This window comes from Aulostomus chinensis, chromosome 9 (genome assembly GCF_037954235.1).
Source record: "Aulostomus chinensis isolate RoL2024-O1b breed Wild chromosome 9, RoL_Achi_v1.0, whole genome shotgun sequence".
Lineage (NCBI taxonomy): Eukaryota > Metazoa > Chordata > Actinopteri > Syngnathiformes > Aulostomidae > Aulostomus > Aulostomus chinensis.
In genome coordinates, this window is record NC_141328.1 from 17686515 (window position 1) to 17707465 (window position 20951).

The 20951-nt window shown below is 42.3% G+C and overlaps 1 protein-coding gene across 3 annotated transcripts in view; it reads right to left on the bottom strand.

The window, feature by feature from the left end:
- Positions 1-752: 752 nt before the first annotated feature.
- klhdc8b (kelch domain containing 8B) overlaps positions 753-20951 on the bottom strand; it is a 161214-nt gene continuing 141015 nt past the window's right edge. For 2 of the 3 annotated variants that reach the window (XM_086214044.1, XM_086214045.1), the window contains 2 exons: positions 14995-15096; positions 753-4476 (listed from right to left, as the gene is read on the bottom strand). In XM_086214044.1, the coding sequence (XP_086070170.1) occupies positions 4280-4476; positions 14995-15096 (299 nt within the window). In that variant the 3' untranslated portion in view covers positions 753-4279. Of the gene's footprint in view, positions 4477-13375; positions 13843-14994; positions 15097-20951 lie in introns of those variants that run through there. The other variant, XM_086214046.1, reaches the window with a different exon arrangement.

Genomic DNA, 20951 nt, shown 5'->3' on the forward strand with positions numbered 1-20951 from the left:
GTGTGGGTTCTCTCTGGTACTCCAGCTTCCTCCCACAGTCCAAAGACATCAAGAGGGGACGAGGCTGATTGATACTCTAAATTGACCGTAGGTGTGACTGTGAGTGTGAATGGTTGTGTGTTTTGGCCCTGTGATGGACTGGTGACCTGTCCAGGAGGGGTGAACACCGCCTCTCGCCCGAAAGCTGCTGGGATAGGCTCCAGCCCCCGTGACCCTTAACAGGATAAGCAGTGGAAAATGGATGGATGGATGGATGGATGAACAAGTATCCAACAGGCAGCTTTGTCTATCACAGCTTCAATAAAGCTCAAAAGTACTGACCTCAGTCGACCCAAGAGATTTAAAAGGACTTCAAGAGGGATCCTGTCAGGTTCTGGGGATTTTCTTTCCACATTTTGCTCTAAGCACCTGTAGAGAACTGGCCTGATCAGCAGGTCTATACCACACAAAAAAATAGTTGCACTTCTCAGAGTCAGAGTTTCCAGAGGACGAGTAAAAGTGTTCATTGTTCACTTTATGGCTGATATTTGAGGGATTACACCAAATTTTGGGGGAAATATAAATCCATCCATCCACACCTACGGTCAATTCAGAGTATCAATCAGCCTCGTCCCCTCTTGATGTCTTTGGACTGTCGGAGGAAGCTGGAGTACCAGAGAGAACCCACACAGGAACAGGGAGAACATGAAGACTCACACAGAAAGATCCTGGGCTGAGCTGGGACTCGAACCCAGAACCTTCTTGATGTGAGGCAACAGTGCTGACCACTGCACCACAGTGCCACTGGAAATATAAATCATTTAAATAAATTAAATACATAACCTCTGCTGGATGACGGAATGCTAGTTAACATAGCTGCAATGAACCGTTTAAATATATATCTGTATCTCTCTATGGATACATACAGTATATACACACATATTGTATATATACAGTACATATACAACAACAACAATAATAATAATTGTTAAAAATAACTTGCAAAGGGCTGCCATATTGTCTGCAGCTAGTTCATCTTATATTCACTTGAAAAATGGCATTACTTAGGTCTGGACTTTTCAGCCATTAGAAATCAACACAGAACTGTGGTGCCAGTCAGGCGAGGCAACTCTTGTCCCTCAGGAACAGGATCCCATCAGGTAAAGGCTGGCAAATGTCCTCTTTAGAGCTCATTAACATATGGTGAAGAATGACAGGAATAAATAAAATCAAACTTTGACTTAGAAAATATGATAACGCTTGCTGGACTCTCCTAGCAGCAAAGACCCAAGTTTCTTGAGATCGATAAGTAACACTGGCTACATCGACATGCGTGTTCCTCTATTTTCCTGTTTTTCGCTCTTATTCTTTAAATGACAATATTTCAACTACACTTTTTATGTTGCTAAGGACAATGTATATCCCACTAATAATCCTGTTTACCTACAGCCACATAAAGTCAGCACAACAACGCATCTGGTCACAAACAAGCGAGAGCGTGTGTGTCGCAGGGTTAATAGGAAAATGCTAAATTTGGAAAAGCTAAATTCTCAACATTAACAACTCTGCAGGTCAAAATATACCAGTGGTGTGTTTCTGCTGCCCTGCTGCTGTTTTAGCCGTAGCACGTAAGTCCCTTGTGACACCACATAACACACATTACTGCATTATGGTGTCGCCAGTTACAAAAACTCCAATTATTAAATTGCCATGTTTTTGAAAATGTTTTTCCTGTGTGACATGTTAGAAGAACAATATCCAACCCACATCTGAATACACACATGAGAAATGCAACACACACACACACACACACACACACACACACACACACACACACACACACACACACACACACACACACACACACATATTCATGCAGCTAGCTATTTTCTTTTTAGGGCTCTTCTCTTTTATGTCAGTGAGCTCAGGCGTGCAGGTTAGGTCTTGGCTTTGCACGGGCACGCGTGTGTGTGTGTGTGTATGACACGTGCATGACCCGTCCCTAACACACTCAATTAGGTCCACACAATGCAGCAGCCAAAATAACAAACTGTCAACTGGCATTTCCCCAGAGCTCCAACGACATCTCATGCTCTCTCACAACAAGCAAGGCATTGAAGCCATCCTACTTGAGTGTGTTTGTGTACCTTAAAAAAAGTTTGAGACCAGAAGCACCTCCGGGTGCCCTTCCAACAGCTCATCCTCTCTCTCCCTCCATGTATGTAATGAGCCTCACACAGGATTCGTTCAATCTGGCTTTTAGTTTTCCACTTTTCCCAATGAGGCTTGTTAGTTACTTGTATACCTTTAATGACCTTCATCAAAATGAATCAGAATTTCATTAAAAGCAAAGAAATGATTGTGGTGTTGTTGATGTAAAAGTGCAATAACTTTTCTTTGTTATGGGTTGAATATTTTAGAAAATGTATGCTGTATTTTCTAACTTTAATTTCGGCTGGAGACCATTATATTGCTGCTACACCACCATCCAGCCCAGCCACACTTCTGCTACAGCACACTGATTCTGAAGGGGGAGAAACAGATTGGTTTTTTTTAGCCACTGATGCAGGAAGGAGAACTGCTAGACTACAGCAGGTTGGTCCTCAGCAGTTTCCTCTGCACCCTCCCATTTAGCATCCACAGGTAGCGGGTGACTGCCATTGATCATTCTGCTCTGCAGTTCTCCAGCTGATGCACACAAAGCCTCACCTCAGCCCTGAGCGCTGCACTGACGTCTATATTTAGAGTCAGAGAACAGTAATGCACTGCAGGACTGAACAATGGAACAATTTGGGGGCTAAAGATATGGGGAGGTGAGAGCCCCAAAACGATCTTATGAAGAGGGCTGGTGAGCTCACGTTAGCAACTGGTTGGGCGAGCACCTACATTCCCAGGGCTCTATGTTCCCAGAGTCTTATGTTCCCAGGTTCCTTTGTTCCAATTAAAGATGCACTGCTCGACATTTTTTCAGTTCCTATACAATTTCGATACACAGCTGAAGCTACCGGTGCAGTTTCCATATTTCCTGGTCTGATAGAACCCAAGGAACATGAGGTGGACCACCAGCTGGTCAGCCTGCGCTCAGGAATCAGAGGGGGAGAGGCCTGCTGGGGGCCCGGGGGGCTACCCACCGATGGCCTACACAGCAAGTACAGTTGGCAAATTTTTACCTTTACCAGGAATCCTTGAGATAATGTAACTTTAATCATTAAATCAAAATTCATGGTGGACACAATTCCTTTCTGGCCACATGCTAAAGTCGAACAAAGCTGCCTCAGAATGTTGCCCAGGTATCATCACCTCACAGTATTGCCCTCCGTCATCTGGCTGATGTGAAGCTGAGGTAAAACACACCATTTGAATCATGACTGATCTGTTTCATGCGCGAGTGCAGCAGGTTTGAGCGACTCTGCCTTCACACCCCTGTGCTACGGTGTGAGGGATCATCTCAGCTCGGCGACTGATGGCTGCACGTCTAGCAGTGGATTGATGCGTAGGAGAGCGAGGTGCCAACCACAGTCTTCTGCAACTAGAAGTAAAGGAAACACAGTGACTGTGGTCAACATGACCCAGCATCTTAAAAAAATTAGGTGGACGTCTGACTAGCAGATGTTTTGTGTTGCTTGCGGTGTGAAGGCATGTTAAGGGCCACTGATATTGTGACTGTGGTTGCTAGCAGTGCTAACTTTCACACATGTACAACCCTGTAACAAAAGCTGAAGAACCATAACAGTTGTCCCAGACCAAGAATGTCTCTAAAACCCGACTAAGTGTAGTTTCTAAGGATGTAGAAAAGCATTAGAGTTTGCTGTCGCAGCAGCGGAGGGATACGCCACTGCTGCTTTAAAAGAGATATAGATATGGCCCTATGTTCCTGTAATATCCAGAAAAGTACCCTGCTTTTATTCTGAAAAATGTTCAACAGTTCAAAGGCGTGTTGCTTCTTTAGACACTGTGTGTATCTGTTTTTTGCTCATTTGTTGTCCTCCTCTGATTTCCCCAGAGATGAGAAGCTGTCAGTTTCTGTCCTCGCCAGTCACTGTAATCTTGACTGTTCTGAATCTGATACTCACCCAGCTCAGTCACCGTAGCTTCCATTTTTTTCAGAAAAAAAATCAGCCTGTTGAATGTGATAAGTGTTGTTCACATCTGAGCATAGAAGAGGAATCCATCAGTCTGACATAAAAGTGGAAAAGTATCTAAGTGTGGATGATACCATCAAGCCATTTTTCCACACATACGTGAATAAAATATAAAAACCGGTCCAAATTTTATTTCTGGGTTTGCCTCTGTGTGTGTGTCACACCGTTTCCTGCAAGCAGAGTGCTTCCACTGCATTACTGGGTCCCTGGGCGACTCCGCCAATAACGAAGAGCATGTTGGGTGTCTGCAAGAGCGCAGAGGAGCAGCGTGCAGTGGGCAGGGGGGCCACGTACTCCCAGCGCCGCTTCACCGGGTTGTAGCTCTCAACTGTGCCTAATGGCGACGGTTCGTTACCTGCAAAATAGATAGAAATACTTTACAATCAAACACCAGACTGGAAACAGACGAGTTCAGTGCTTAAGAGATTTTTGTGGAGGCACATAATGATAACCCTAAAAATCAAATATTTCCAGCAACTTAATGGCTTTAATCGGTATTGAATGATTCCTGTTGTTGGAAATTCCTCTGAATTTACAGGACCGAAATGCTCTTCATGTGTGTGTGTGTGTGTGTGTGTGTGTGTGTGTGTGTTTAAGAGCTAGTTAACTTAGCTGCAATGAACGTTCACAGTGTGGCAGCTGAGGGTTCTTTTCCAAAATTCATCAAGTATCCCTCATTTAGCTACAAAATTGAACATGATATGAAAATCCTTCAGGTACCCCCCCCCCCCCCCACACACACACACACACACGCAACTTTTTTATGAATCTGACATTTCCTCAGATTATCACAACTCTCATGACTGCGGTTTCTTCTCTAAAGGTGATATTTGCACTTTAAGTGACACACACATCACCGCCAGGGCAGTTTAAGCTTGATTAAACGCAGAGAAAAGATTGACACTCTTCATCCGATCCATTTACTCTTACAACGACGTGATGAGGAGGCCCCATGACTCTCCCGCTGCTATCGAGTGGAAATAATTTCACAATACAAATGCAATCATCAAAATGAGTTTTTGTATTCAGCTGAGGGGAAGGTTGTTACAGCGCAGTGTGTGGTAAACTGGAGAAGGGCTCAGAATTGGAAAGTGAAAAGGTGTTAGGTTACCACAGGATTCACATTGTAAAAATGTAAACTATCTTTATCTCACAGCTATTGTGCGTGTGAAAGAGATACAGGTGTTTGTGGTTCCAGAGAATTATTACCTGACCCTGAAAAGCCCTTAAATTCCTTTTCCGTCTCTTTCTGTGCGGACCACTCTGTTTTCACTCTCGCTGCTAAGCTAAAAGGCTAATAACCACCGTGTACGCTACCCGGTCTATCTTGTGCCAGACGCACGGCGCAGCGCAGGCCGTTTTCTTGCCGTTGACCGATGTTGCTCAATTCCACCTGCTTGTGGGCCAGTGGGCGTTTGGAAGAAGTTGTGGTCAGGCGATTTGTGGGTGCGTTAATATTTTGAGGCGATGCAAAGTGTTTGTGCCTTTGACCCACACAAAATGGGTCCTAAGTCTCCAGTTGCTGCTATTTAAAGGCTGCAGCATTTCAACAGTAAACTGCACCAACACACGACTGCGCAGGAGCGAAAACATGCAAAAATGCCAAGGATTATTATTGTGCACTTCCCTGCTGCTTCACCTCAGGGATCTTCGCTGGATTTCTGCTGCACCCTCAGTAACACTGAGGTACATTTAACCAGTAAATCTAAAAACTGCAGTCATAAACTCGACAGGTCAGAGGAACCTTGAGTACAGAGGAAACTATCAGGGGGAAACAGAACATATCGAACTTCTCAAATATTTTTGGACAGACCAATGAGACACAAACTGTTTCTTCATCGGGAAAACATTTTTTTTCCAACTTGCTGGGTCTGCCACCTACATAGCAGCCCGAGGAGGCGCAGGACACTCTGATGCTACATTCATGTTACACCCACAACACATCTACAATGAATTTAAAAGCTAACGCTAACTCTTGAATAGCCCAGATTATGAATCTGTGAACTGATCTGAATGTGTGGGATATGATGCAAAGCTGCTTGCTCTGAGGGCCTTAAACCAGATCCCTGAAGCCTCTTATATCTGTCACCAAATAACGTACAAAGTTAGCAACCATCTGCTAGCTTCTTTTGCTAAGTAACAGTAACAGCGCCCCCTGCAGTATAGCATTAAAAACACTGATGGCCCTAAAGTTCAGTCAACGTAAGGAAAGATTTTAAAGAAAACTCAATACTTTTAGTCAGTTTGTTTTCCATTTGGACTTAATTCGCTTTTTTACATGTTGTGGTCGATACTATTTTTTTATACCCTTGTGTTCTGGAATGTTCTCTTTCAAATCTGCTGAACCGTAATTCTGGTTTTAATCAACCCGATACATCTTCTCTCTTTTAGCACTTCATTATTTAATCTAGAGTTCTTTTCATTTCACTGATTTCTATCTACTGTTTGGAATCTTTTATTCATCCATCCATTTGTCAGCCTCTGGTGTTTCCTCATTGCAAATTGATGAGTTTGGAAATCGACTGACTGACTTATGAATGCACTTCCTCAGTTTATGAATTTTGTTGTGTACTCTCATGAATGATTGCATCTTTGAGCAGACACTTAGTAACAGTTTTGTGTGCAAGTGGAGACTTCAACATTTTACTGTGTGAGGTACTTTTTGTTACATTTTCTTTTCAAGTTATCACTGCTAAAAACATGACAAATCTTAAAAAAATTAATCATTATTAATAAAAAAAAGGATTCATCTGCAAAATCTGTTTGCATTCATTTGCTAATCTGAAGTTCTTATGAGTATAATATTCAAACTCTGACCTTCTCCACTCTTAACTCTTTGTCTTGCTTTAGTGCTCTTACTAAACTAAGTGGGTGTCCAGTTTTAAAAAAGGCTTTTATTTTGAAACCTCCATAGCAGTTAAGAGCAGCGAACTGCTTCATGAAAGCTGACAGCTATCTACCTGTGCATTGAATTACTGGTGACACGTAATTTATCAATGCAAAGTAGCAACACATTAATTTACACGTGAATGTTGAAGTAATAAATGTGTATTAGTGGGTTGATTGTTAGCTGCAGGAGAGGCTGACAACAACTCCCTTGCAAGCAGCAACAAAATCAAAACTAGAGGCTTTCATTTTCATTTTATCTCTGACATGTTACCAGGGATGCTTCTTCTTTGCCCCCCCCCCCCCCCCGCCCCCTTCACCTCAGGTGCAACACTCACTGTCATTATACATGAGCTGGCACCGAGTTGTTACTGTTTCCATGGAGACACACATCACAGCATGTCCCCAAATGATATAGACTGGTGTTTGGATGGTGCGTGTGTGCGTGTGTGTGTGTGTGTGTGCGTGTGTGTGTGCATGTGTGTGTGTGTGTGTGTGCGTGTGTGTATACACATCTGTCTGTCTTAGGAAGAATATTATCATCATTTTGTTGAAAGAACAAGTGACAGCGCCGACTCGGCCTTTTCAAAGCAATCTGGGCCGGCTCAGGCCCCGGCTGCTTTATCATTTTTAATGAAAGCACACACACACACACACACACACGCATGCATGCATGCGCGCGCACACACACACACACACACACACACACACACACACACACACAGAGCTGCTCCTGGTGCTCAAAGGCTTCCTGTCATTGCTTTGATTCGAGGCCCACAGATGTCATGTCAATTATCTAGCTGCTCCTCTCCTGCTTCTCTTCCCTCTTGTTATCTTCTGCTCCTCCTTTTCTCTTTCATTTTTTTTCCTGCATGTCCATCATTTTCTGATATCACCCTCAACTTATTTCTATTAGGTTATCTTCCTCAGAGGCCATTTCTTTGTCTAGAGGTCCCGCACTATATAAACAGGTAAGGGAGGCTGACTGACCACTGCTGTGGCTTCGTATCAGGAATCATCAGATCATTGAACAATCTGTCAGGCACTGAAGTAACTCTTGATGTTCTGAGTATTTTGTGAAACTGTCCAACAAGGTGACAAATTCACAAACAATCTAATTTTACAGCTAAACAGTATACCCCCTTTTAAGTACACACAAATAGGCATCATAGGCTAAAAAGATGTTCTTTTCCCCTTCTGTATCCTTTTTTGTCTACAATGCAGAAAGAACCAGCAACATATACTTAGCTTGAAGCTAATTACAACTGATGGCTAACAAAGGCAACAGCAACAAAACAATAGCAAAATTGCCCTTAAATGCCCATGTACTCACTTTCAAGCCAATCATCCTGAATAATCCACATCTTCTTTATCCAGTTTGGCGTTTAGGAATCCACAAACACTTTGATTTGAGCTAAAAACATATTAGAACATTTACAGATCAGCGTTGGTTCAACTGAACGTTCCAGTTGGTTGTGCTCAGCACTACCATGAAACGGATTGTTATTGTTTGTTTAGACCTCAAATCGAAGGTTTTGTGAATAACCGATCACACAGCTACACAAAGAAAATGGGGATTATACTGGATAATGCGCTGACAGTCACCTCTAGCTTCAAGCTAAATAACGTGGCTGGCTCTCTCTGCATTCTGGAATTTAAAAAAGTGCTACAGGAGGGAGTTCAAGACAATTATTTGTGAGTACGTGAGAGATAAAATACACATATCACTTAAATATATATTTTATTATTTATGTTTGGCAGAAGGACTTATTTTAGGGGGCCTCTTAGTCATGCTAGCAGCATTAGCATACGGCGCTCATATACAATAGGTTAACAGAACATAAAACACCTTTACAACCATAACTGCAGGAAGTACGCACAAAATATGCCAGAATTAATAAGAACAACTTTCCAAAACAACTATTGCCATTTAAAATGGTATTCTGTTGATGCAAGCTAGCTCGTGTGATTAGCACAGATTTGAAAAATACTTTGCAAATATACCATAATAAAATGTTAAAAAAGGGGCTGCTCGTTTAAGAGGAGGGATGCACGTTTGTCAGTTTTGCGTCTACATGTACTGTATTGTGTGTGTTACTGTAAAGGAAGTCTATTTTTCTCCAAGTCCACCCACACACTCTTTATACGTCCATCTTTTCTTCGTGTTCTCGTGTTTATTTTTGGCAAGCACTGTCACCAGCTCCTGACAAACGTGCCAGACCTCTTGATATCTGCATGTAGATTATAATTCAACTTGTCAGAGAGAGAGAGAGAGAGAGAGAGAGAGAGGAGCAACTCAATATGCAATTATGCCGCAGCCACATCATTTCATGATTAAATTATTTGTCGCACAAACACACTAAATCAAATAGCCTACAGTACAGCTTCCCAAACTTGGATACATAAAAGAAATATGATATTTTCATGTGTTCTGTATTCTGATCAATTATTGAGTGCCACTCAATCAACCGAGGGTGTGTATGATTACATTTTGAAGTATTTAATCAGTCTCACTTCATTTTGATGGCTTATTTGAAGTATTTTTTTAATATATATATTTTCATAGAGTTCACATGTAGTGGCAGGTAGATCATTGGTGAAAAAAAGAAAAGCTTGAATTATAGAATAACTACATTTTTAAGTACATTGAGTCTGGCTGCAAAACTAACTTTTAATTTCTCTACTGCTGAGAAACATGAATATCTACGTTGCTTTATTCATCAAGGTGGCTGTTAGCAGAGTCAAGTGTGCGGAGGAATCACCACGGTTGCTTTCTGTCACCATTTTTGTTTTAAACTAGCAGTTTATCTCCCTCCTCTACTTTTCTTTCTCCTTTTCTCAAATGAGGCTCGAACAACAGTAAAGAACGCCTTGGACTTTGCTTCAAACATGAATTAACGTCTCAGGATGAACCTTGTTCAGTGGGCTCATGACCATTTCTGTTGTATTTTCCTAGGCGCAAGGCAAAGGCAGTGTGTCAGTGGTTGATAGTATAGCAATATTTCTGCTAGACTTAAATTTGTTGGCATTGGTTGACAAAAGCAGGCTTCGACTGGCCACCTGTTGAATGGCATGGCTGCCCATTAAAAGCACAGTTCAGATATAGAATAAAATGATAGGAGTTTCAAAACTCCTCATTCAAAGTAAGCCCCCACATATCATACATGACACTGACATTTTTAGTTACGGGCTACACTGAAATTTCGTTCTCGGCTGAACAGTCACCTATAATATTTGAACAGAAGTTACACAATTCTCATCAAGCTACTGTGAAACACTGACACCTCCCCTTCAAGTGGTTCCATCTAGGTTTCATTTTGTGGTTGTGAGTAAACGTTGGGTTTTTTTTGGCTCGCCTTTGTAACGGAAGACCGCATCTTGCTGAAAAAAGTCTAACTTACTGAGTAAAGATCTGAAATGTGACTGTTCTCCCGTCAGTTCCTATCGTGTTTGCCGATTTTCAATAACCGAGACGTCTGTTTTTTGCAGATTCTAGTCATTACCGGATCCATGACAAGCCACAACGTTTCCCTCACGCACAGTGAGTGAGTGTGTGTGTGTGTGTGTAACCTCATCATATTGTAACTGTGGAGCTGATGCATCAGAAATCTTCATATACATTGAACAGCTGTTATGGGAATCCCTGGACCGTGACCAATCCTGTGGTTCCCCTGTGTTCTCCCGCCGTCTCCCTGTGATGAGGTGCGGTTGTGCTATGATTTGCTGTGTAAGTCGTTGTAAGCTTGTGACGCAGTGACGTGCTCCCTGTATTGTTATTCATCCACCAGTCTGTTTGTTGTCATTCAAGTTCGCTCCACTTTGTTGTAGTCACATCGTTTGTTTTCATTTCCATCCTGGCTGTCTCTACTACAGTTGGGTCTCCAGACGTCAGGGGCGGACCACTATGGACGCTGCGGATGAACTTTTAGAGGTGATTTCTAACAACACGCTGAGTATTGAAAGAAACAGCTCTGAAAAAAGAACAAACTTAAAGGCTTCATCTCCCATTCAAGTTAATCAGCACAACAAAGGGAATATCGATAGACTGGACTCATTATATACCCACTCCTCTGGTCTCAAGCCTGGATCAAAATCTGCTAGCCAGCTAGCCCTCAGCCTGTCTGCTCAAACCTGTCACGGCAACAATGGTCTTTCTCTGGTCCTGTGTGTGCGCGTTTTGTTTTCCTGGGTGTTCCAGTGTTTCTCCTGCCATTCATGTGCTGCTGACCCTATGCAGCTATCGGTTCCATCACCCATCCCTGCTGCCCTTTAGTTGGTTACTGTCCCTGCACCCTCACACACCACTGATACTGAGTTTCACAAGTCATTGCGCCTATTTGATCAGTGAACAATCTGTCAGGCAGTCAGTGAACATCTCCTCACAAACCGGCTGTAACAAAACCTGCTCCTTTTTTGTTTGTTTTTTTGAAGCAAGTTTTTAAGACTCCTAAAAAGAAACAGCCTGCTTGTGTTACATCTCTTTGTGCTCCCTCAGCCATGCCCTGAATCTGTTTTAGCTGTTGTGTGCCCCTGCAGCTATTTCCCCCAGTCTCCAGAGGTGGCGCTGCAGCCACCCTCTAAACCACCTATGTCCTTGAATATTGCAAGAACATGTAAGAAATACATTAAGCGTTGAAGCCCTTAAAGGCAAGAAATCTCTGCCTAAACAAGTTATACACTTATTATCACACATGGCACCTTTACGCAGTAGATGTACTGTGGCCTTTATACCTGACCACAAGCTGCTCTCTGTACCTTTGGGGTTCAAGTGAGTAATAGACCTGATGCACACAGAAGAGAGTGTCAATATCACGCATGTCTATAAGCATGTCATCAGGGTCCTGCGATTGATTTGAATCACTGCTCCCTCTCCCTCTCCACACTTTATTTACTTTGACAAATGCAGCTCACTCAAGGAGAAAATGAAAAGTTAATGGAAAATTAACTTGAGAGTGTGGTTGTGTGTGTGTGTGTGTGCGTGTGTGTGTGTGCAGTGTGGTGTGCTGTGTGTATGTGGTGTGCTATGTGTGGGATTGTTACCTGGCCAGTGCATTCAGTGATGAAGGTGTGTGTGTGTGTGTGTGTGTGTGTATGAATATGAATGTTTAGTGTGTGTGTGTGTGTGTGTGTGTGTGTGTGTGTGTGTGTGTGTGTGTGTGTGTGTGTGAGACGATGCCTGTGAGGTCAGCAGCACTTAATGCCTGAAGCACTGGCAGGACAATAAAAAAAGGAAAAAAGTAGAAAAAAAAGTAGAACAAACATGTAAACAAACCCCCGGACCATCTGACTCTTTTTTTATCGGATGAAAGAATACCTCTAAAATAATCAGGAAATATTTCTATAACTAGAACAATGAAACAGTAAAGAAAGGAGAAAATATTTGACATATGCCAACCCACTCATACATAAATCAGTTTTGTGCCTGAAGATGCACAATGTTTTTGTTTTTGCTTCAGTTTAGTGTTTTAGTTTGCTTTTTATTTATTATTAATACATAAGAGTGATAATAGATGGATAGTTCAGCTGCTTCAATCAGGTTCCTCCAATGATTGTCACAGCGATGGCGAAATCTTGGCCGGTTTCGATACTGTTAATCAAACTAGAGTTTTCAAACTGTTACAGTTGATACCGAGAGAAAAGGAAAATGTTAAGCGTTACAGACAAAACAGGGACTTCTAGCCTCAAATGGAGCTTTTTCATGTACATTCAATGTTATTCATATTCCAGTGTTGAAACCATGTGTTTGCATCTTGACACTGGTGTTACTGACAGAACCATCAATATGTAATCAGACCAAAATACTTGTTTATCTTTGAAAAAGTCCCTGAAATTAATTTAAATCCAGCATGAGTCTTGACTGGATTATCTACAAGGAAGTTCTTGTCCTTGAAAGTCAAAAGGGAAATGGGTTTGTTGACGTTAATGGTTGAAGTTAGCTTGTTAACACAGCTACGGCTAACTTGTTAACGCAGCTACGGCTAACTTGTAAAGAGAGACATTTTTGAGAATAATGGTGGTGCAGTGGTCAGCACTGTCCCCTCACAGCAAGAAGGTTCTGGGTTTGAGTCCCGGCTCCAGTACAGGATCTTTCTGTGTGAGTCTGCATGTTCTCCCTGTTCCTGCGTGGGTTCTCTCTGGTACTCCAGCTTCCTCCCACAGTCCAAAGACATCAAGAGGGGACGAGGCTGATTGATACTCTAAATTGACCGTAGGTGTGACTGTGAGTGTGAATGGTTGTCTGTCTCTATGTGTTGGTCCTGTGATGGACTGGTGACCTGTCCAGGGTGAACCCTGCCTCTCACCTGTAGCTGCTGGGATAGGCTCCAGCCCCCCTGTGACGCTTAAAAGGATGAGCGGAAGAAGATGGATGGATGGATGGATGGATGGATGTGTTTTACTGTGTGCCACATGAAGAAATGTGTCACATTTGACTTGATAATAATTTTATTTTACTGAAAATTAAGAGTTGCATGCATTTTTACTGATGTCACATATTTTCCTTGTCAGAGCAAATACATGAACAAATGAACAAACATTAAATAATAAAGTTCATGTGTTAATGTTTGAGACGTGTTGATGTGGACATGTCCAGAGGAAACGAATGTGTCTTGTGATGTCATTTCCTCCTCAGGTCTTGTTAGGAACAAAAACCTACATGCGTACCCTGCAGAACTGCTTGCACATGCCCAGTTTGGGGCTTCAGGTAAAAGCTTCCATTAATCTATCCGAGCTATTTTAAAACCTCATGTCAGCTGTGTCTCGACTTGCTTCAGGATGATGACGCTGTTAGATCGCTCTGCTGAGGGAGCTCCCAAGTCACCTGACCACAGAGGACCTGCTGGAGTCCATCGTCCAGAAGGGTAAAGAGTTGCAGAGAGAGAGGTGAGTTACCACACACACACACACACACACACACACACACCTTCCTGTAATGAAGCAGAGAATAACGGTGTGTGTTTTCTCCCTGTGTGAAGCCTGTGGGAGTTGCAGCTGCAGGGCTTGGACGAAGCCAAGCCTCTGCTCAGCCTGGTGAGACCACAATCACTCACACACGCTTAGTTTGGAGTTCATGTTCCATTATTCTGATTTGATCCTGTCAATCATTTCAAACCACCACGTCATTTATCTAACTGCACTGATTCTAAGATTTTCTGCTGAGGGAAAAACTTGTTTCTTATTTTCTTCCAAAAATATTCCAGAACCTTAATGGTTAACTCTTTCTTGCCTGGAGATTTTCCTCTGTCCTGCTTCCCAGTTTACAACACAAGTCTGAGGACTTATTGGTTAAATGTCCCATTATATTTTAATGCTGTTGAGGTGTAATGTTAGCTTCTCTGAGCTGAGCAGAGGATGATGATGAAGTGTTGCCCCGAAAACAACGGCACTTTTACTGTATGATGGTCAGACTGTCAGCTTCTTCCTTAGCGAATCAGATTGATTTTGTAATGAAAGACTTCATTCTTGGATTATTTATTTCTTTTTGAGTATTTCTGGCTCTTGCTGTGAAGCCTTGTTATTTCTCTCTGTACAGGGTTCATGTACATTGTGAAACTGTATTTCCCAGGGTGATGTAGTCAGTTTATAATCTCCAGGATTAGATTTAAGCTCCTTCTCCCTCTACTCGTGGAAGCTGCATACTTTTTAAATTGTGACTTGAGTGCAAATATTCCATAGCAACAACAGCTCACGACAGCAACAGTACCATCTTCCCTCTGGTCTGTCTGAATTATTGGACACGTCGACCCATAAAACACGAGGATAAAGAGATAAAAGGGTTTAAGGTTTTATATAATGATTATCACAGCATCTGAATGTGGTACGGCTATAAAATACTTTAGGGTAAAGTATATTGAAGCCATCAACAGATGAAAAATGCTGCTCATGTCTTTGCCTCAAGGCACCAAGTACAGAACTGTTTGACTGAGAGTACTACGAAATACAGGGTCAGAGGGGGTGGTGGTGTTGGAGGGGTTTCAAAGGTGCTGACCTAAACCACCGGCTGCAATGATGCGTCCTCCCAAGCATCCCGCCACGAAGTCTGCCCTCTTCTCCCGCATCCTTGACGTTCGGCTGGGTTTGATCCAGATACCTGCCGGAGTTCAGAGGACAAACGATTATGTGCCATATTTTACAAACAAAAGCTTCACATATCAGATACAGTCGAAAGATCATGAGAGAACATACAAACACCCACCCACACCCACATGTATACACGTGTACTTTTTATAGCCAACAGGGTTTTGGCCAGCCTACACCTGGACCTTTTACTTTTTGTCTATATATATATATATATATATATATATATATATATATATATATATATATATATACTGTAAATATGGTTGTGAAACATCTCAGGGATTGTGTAGCAGCTTCTCACTCATACTGAATGATCTTTCCTTCAAGCCACACAGACATCCAGCGCTTGACTTGGGAATTGAATGAGCAGAAATTTTTTTGTATTTCTAAAAAAAAAACGAAACAAATACAGCTTAAGAGGAATAATGAAGGTAAACAAACACACACACACACACACACGCACACGCACACACACACGCACACAGAGTGCTCTGACAATCAGACCTAAAAAATGTAATTTTGGCCAGTGAAGCTGATGGTCATTTAACAAAGTCCTGATGTGAATCGACTGTTGATGTGCTAGATGTAAGTTAACGGATCATAAAAGTTACTTCAATCCAGCCTGAGTGAACAGCGAACGTCTGTACAAAAGGCCACCGTAATCCACTTGAATAGATGTTGAGCTAATTCAGCAGCAGTGGAGCCACTGTGCCACCCCCGCAGCCATGTTGCTGAGCTTCTTCAGATCACACAACAGCCTCCAACACCCCAGACTAGAGCAATGTTTCTGCCTGAGTAAAACAAAAAAACAAAAAAAAGATGAAACGCTGTTATATGCATCAGCTGCAGGGTTTTCAGCACACGATCATAAACTACCTCCAGAGGCTGCGTACTCAATGTAACAGTCGAACTGGTTCCAACCCTCACACACTGTCATGAGACGACGTCCCAAAAAAATCCTGATTAAAATCCATCCATCCATTTTCTACTGCTTATCCTGTTAAGGTGTGTCGTGCTTTCCTCCACAGGTAAGTACCTACATGGAAGTAACAGATGAATGTTGACCCTCTTGTTCTGGCAATCTGAATGCACGATCAACTGGGAGACGAAGTCGATGCCCAAAAAAAACAGTTCTTATGGGGTGAAACCAGTCATCTCATTCCTGGTGCAGTTATAGGTGTGGTTCGGGGGTCTTAATGGTCACACCAACAGGACTCAAATTGATCTTGTCGAGTGGCCAACATGTCAAGCAGGGTGCAAATGAATCGATTCACAGGGTTTCCCCCAGAAATGTTCCACAAAGGAATTGAAAACTGGAAATATATGTGAACATTTGACACTAGACCACTGTGTGGACCGCTGTTAAAAGCAAGAGAAAAGGATGGATTGATATCAGTTGTCTGTTACATGACATTAAATTCTGCCATGCATTCTGTTGGTTATTTTGTAGGTTAGCCTGTCCAACATTCTGTTAGCATGTTGCTTGGCTAATAGGGCTCCTTCTTCTGTACAAGCCTAAAGAGATTCCAGTGGGTTGGATAACAGACCAGGAAGGATCTCTGCGCCAATGGCATAAACACATTGATGTGTTATCTTCGTGTCCACACAGACCCCAGTAGCTCAGGAACTGCCAAGTGTGATATTAAGTGGAGAACTAGCTGAGAAAAGCAAGGGTTAATTCCATTGACTGTTTAAAATACTACTGGACCATTAAAGGAGTAAGGGTGAAGGGTGTTTTTCATGAATAAGATGGTCTGAAAAACCACACTGAAAAGTCCACTTTTCTGCTGGACATGCAAGCTAACGTTTGCTAACCAACAATATCAAGTAGACAAGTTGGCACCTTTAGCCTCTAAAAGGTTGGTTGATAGTGTGTGTGGCAACGTCAGAAGAATTATCCAAACAAGAAAAACCACATGAATAGTTTGTTTTAAAACAGCTATTCCAACTCACCCTGGCAACCAGTAGAATAAATTAGTGCAGCAAGAGTGAGTGAGACACCGACTGACAAGGAGGGGTTAATGTTGTTCACTGCCTCTTTACCTTCATAAAAGAAGCGTTAAATTGTGTCTGGACATTGCTGGAAAGTGAAGGGACGGCTGCTCTGCTCCACCTGCCACTAGATAGCCTGACTCAGATAAACAGCTTATCTTGACAGTGGGTTAGAACAAATTAACCGATCCATCTGAACGTCTGAATTTTCATGTTGGTTCCCATACAGTCCCAGAAGTGCAAGCCAATGACTTCTCACCAGAGAGCAGTTATCGCACCTGGCAGAAAGCAGCTAGGTGTTTAAATGTAGTTCTGCTGCCACCGAGTCTCTCGGGACACATCGTCAACAAAGAGCTTGACAGTCTTTGAGAGGCAGGTTTTGCTTTTTTTTTTTTCCTGTTTTCATTCATTTCTGAATGCAGCTCAACACTGTTCGGCATCAAGAAAACAATAAACAGGAATGAGGGTAAAAATAAGTTCTGCGCACAGAAGGAGTGAAAAATTGTTCAAAGATCTTCCTCATGTTTGGAAAGTAAATTTGATTCACAAGATAATGACAGGAGGGGAGGCTGATCGTGTTGCTTGAGCAGAGAAGTAACGGTACAGTTGTTGAGCAGCTAAATGCCTGGATGTCTGATTCAGAAGACATTCAGTCTGCAACAGATCAACTATGCATTTAAAGAAAATGGAAAACCCAGATAACATGCGAGTAATACTGCACATGTACTGTCAGTAGATAAACTGGCTGAAGTATCACTGATAGTATCTTAGTAGCCTGGTTACATCTCAGTGTGAGGTAAATCTTTTGAGAGTTTGCTAAAAAGAAGAAATGCAAACTAGGTGTGTTTCCATCAGGTGGCTGAAGCAGCAAAACGATGATAATTTTGTCAGAAGATGGCGGTATAGATAATGTACCCTGACATGGCTGTAACAAAATGTAGAAGAAGTAGAGGTTAGATCTCGGACACGACACAAGTAGTTGCCCCGGCAACGTACATATTATTATGCATATACATCTCGAGGATGAGATGGAGGGACACTTTAGTCTCCTCATCATGTTCCTGTTGTTGTTACCGGCCATGTTGTCAAGTGTTATTGAGAAATCAGTGAGACGCGTAAAGCGTAAAAACGTTTTTTTTTGCAAATCAGAGGATTTCTTTTCCTGAATTTTGGTGTTTCTATCCCCCTTTTCTGACGCAATTAGTCAAAAATGCATATAAGAACAGTATGATTAATATTTATCTACTTATCTAATTTAAAGGATTCTGACTAATTCCAGGTATAAAACACCTCTACAGTCAAGCTAGTTTGCCATGTCTGTCAGTAGACAGGCCCTCATACAAATACGAACAGTACAATTAAATTCAACACCGTATTACTAAAGCCAGCGCGGTGACGGCATTGCTGAGATTTCAGTGAATAGTGTTGCTGCAATGGCTTACAGGGATGGATGGACCGCACAGCGACTGGGCTTTAATAAAAGAGATGATCAGACTGTGTGTGAGAAGCACATCATCTCTTAAATATGACCCTTTGTGTGTGCACAGCCACTGATGCTCTCATCTATACACTAAGAGGACGATGAGTCACTCTCAGGAGGTAATGCTGCCAATTATTGTCGGCACAAGCAACAAATTATATTCCCCAAGCCAGTGACAAAAAAATTAAAAGAGTAGGGAGGTAATAATTTACAATGACCAACATTACTGTTCTGTCTGGACTAGCCAGCAAAACACACACACACATACACACACACACACACACACACACACACACACACACTGACTGTGGTGGGAGCCTGAGTGATGTGGGGGTCAGCGATGTGTCTAGTGGTCTCAGCTGGAGGAGAGGAGAGGGTGTTTATTTAAAGCTCAGAATCAATCCTCTTCCTTCAGTTTTCATCCTCCCAAACACCAGCACTTCACTCTGTAGCCATAACAGTCTCAATTATTTTAACCCCCCCCCCCCAAAAAAAAGGAAGCTTTGCAACAGACGCTTGATTTCATACGCTCATAAAAATGCAGCGACGCAGACGTTGATATGTTCTAAGGTTGTCATGATTCTCCCAATCCTCAATTGAACTGTATTTTCACCATTCAGGTTTGATCTTGGCTTAATATATGATAAGATTAGATAATGGAATATAAAACAAGACAACATGAGACAGGATAAGACAAATTAAGATGAGATGAGATGAGACGAGACCAATTACAGAAGACAAGATAATCCTTCGTGGGTCCCAAGACTGAGAAATTTGCAGTGTTACAGCAGCAAAGTGGATAATCAAGTTAAGAACCTAAGTAAATATGTAAATAAGCAGTATGAAGGACAGAAAAAGATAAATAGAACGAAATAAATAAAAGTAATCAGCAGACAAATATGCTGTACCACAAGATCAAAGAACATCACTTTTATTGATAATCTTTTTATATCAATTTTGCAAACACATTGAAAATAATGATCGGTACAGCTGCTTCTGGGAAACACAGACCTGATGCGACCCCCCACCCCACCCCCCCCCCCCGCGGTGGCCACGGCGGTTTGGCTGTAGCTGCTACTTGTGGCGGTTTCACAGAGTCTCGTTCTGGGCTTTGTTTTGTTTTTTTAAATTTTTTCCAGACACCTCCTGAATGGATGCCACGGCGGAGAAACAAAAATATGCAGGAAGAGAAAAAAACAAAAAAGATTGACCCCCCCCCAACACACACACACGCACACGCACACAATGATTTCGATGGCTGAAAACTGAAATGCCATTTCTATCAGTTCCTAGTTCAGAGTCGAGATCATGGCACCCCTATTGTGTATGTCACCCAAGCTATACAGAAAGTTTTATCATTCCGTCCCCAACACACTCACACACCACATGTGCCCACGGCAAGGTTACAGTTACGCTCCCCCTCTTGCTCTCCCTCCAAATGTCACGACAAAGAAGACTGGCATGGGAATGAGGAGGTGGTGAGAGCAGGATCCTCTCTGGGAACGCACTCTGATAGATGACCAAAATCATGCAATCTCAATAATTCAGCCGGATGTCCAAGTGCAACACTCACTGAATATGATCGCCTCACTCACCAGCTGACCCTCAGCACATGATGCCACTAAATCAGACGAATGCTAGTTAAGGTAGGACCTTTTTCAACTTCTCAGCTTCCAAATACGTTTTTATTTGTTAGAAAAGTGTAACAGTGCCAGTGCAGCAATTCATAATATTTGATATTCCATATTTTTTGCGCCAGTTAACATATGTGTTACACACACCCTCAAAGCTCGTAATACGGGAAGCACTGTGCTGTGGGTTGAAATGCCCTCCCCCAGCCACCGAGCTAACAGTTAGCTGCTTCACCCCTCCTGCAACATTAACTTCTCTTCTCCCCTCAATTTAACCACTTCAAATTGATTGCCCCTCAGTCTGGATTTTCAGCAGCTGAACCGAACAAGTGTTGCGTTGGGTGTAGTTAGGGACCGAGAGCTCCAATGCACTAACAAACAAGGGTCCAAGGGTCGTAAGAGCTGCCAAGAAGTGAACCAGTGGACCAGAACATCATTAAATGTAGTTTGTCTGCCTGCAAACACAACAAAACACACCTCTCCCTCGGATCTCCTTAACTCCTCTCCCTCGGACCTCCTTAACTCCTTTAGTTTAGTTGAGTTTATTTAGTTAACTTTGAAAAAAAAAAAATGCTGTGCGCATTGATCTATTCAATAAAAAAGACGGGTGCACCAGATTTAGAAGATAGCTAATTTCTAACTGCAGTCCTTGATCACATGACACAATACAAAAACGAATTGCTATGAAAAAAAGACGCAATACCCGATTCAAAGACAGAAACATCGTCCTACCTGTAAAGTGCGAAGTACAATGATGGAGTC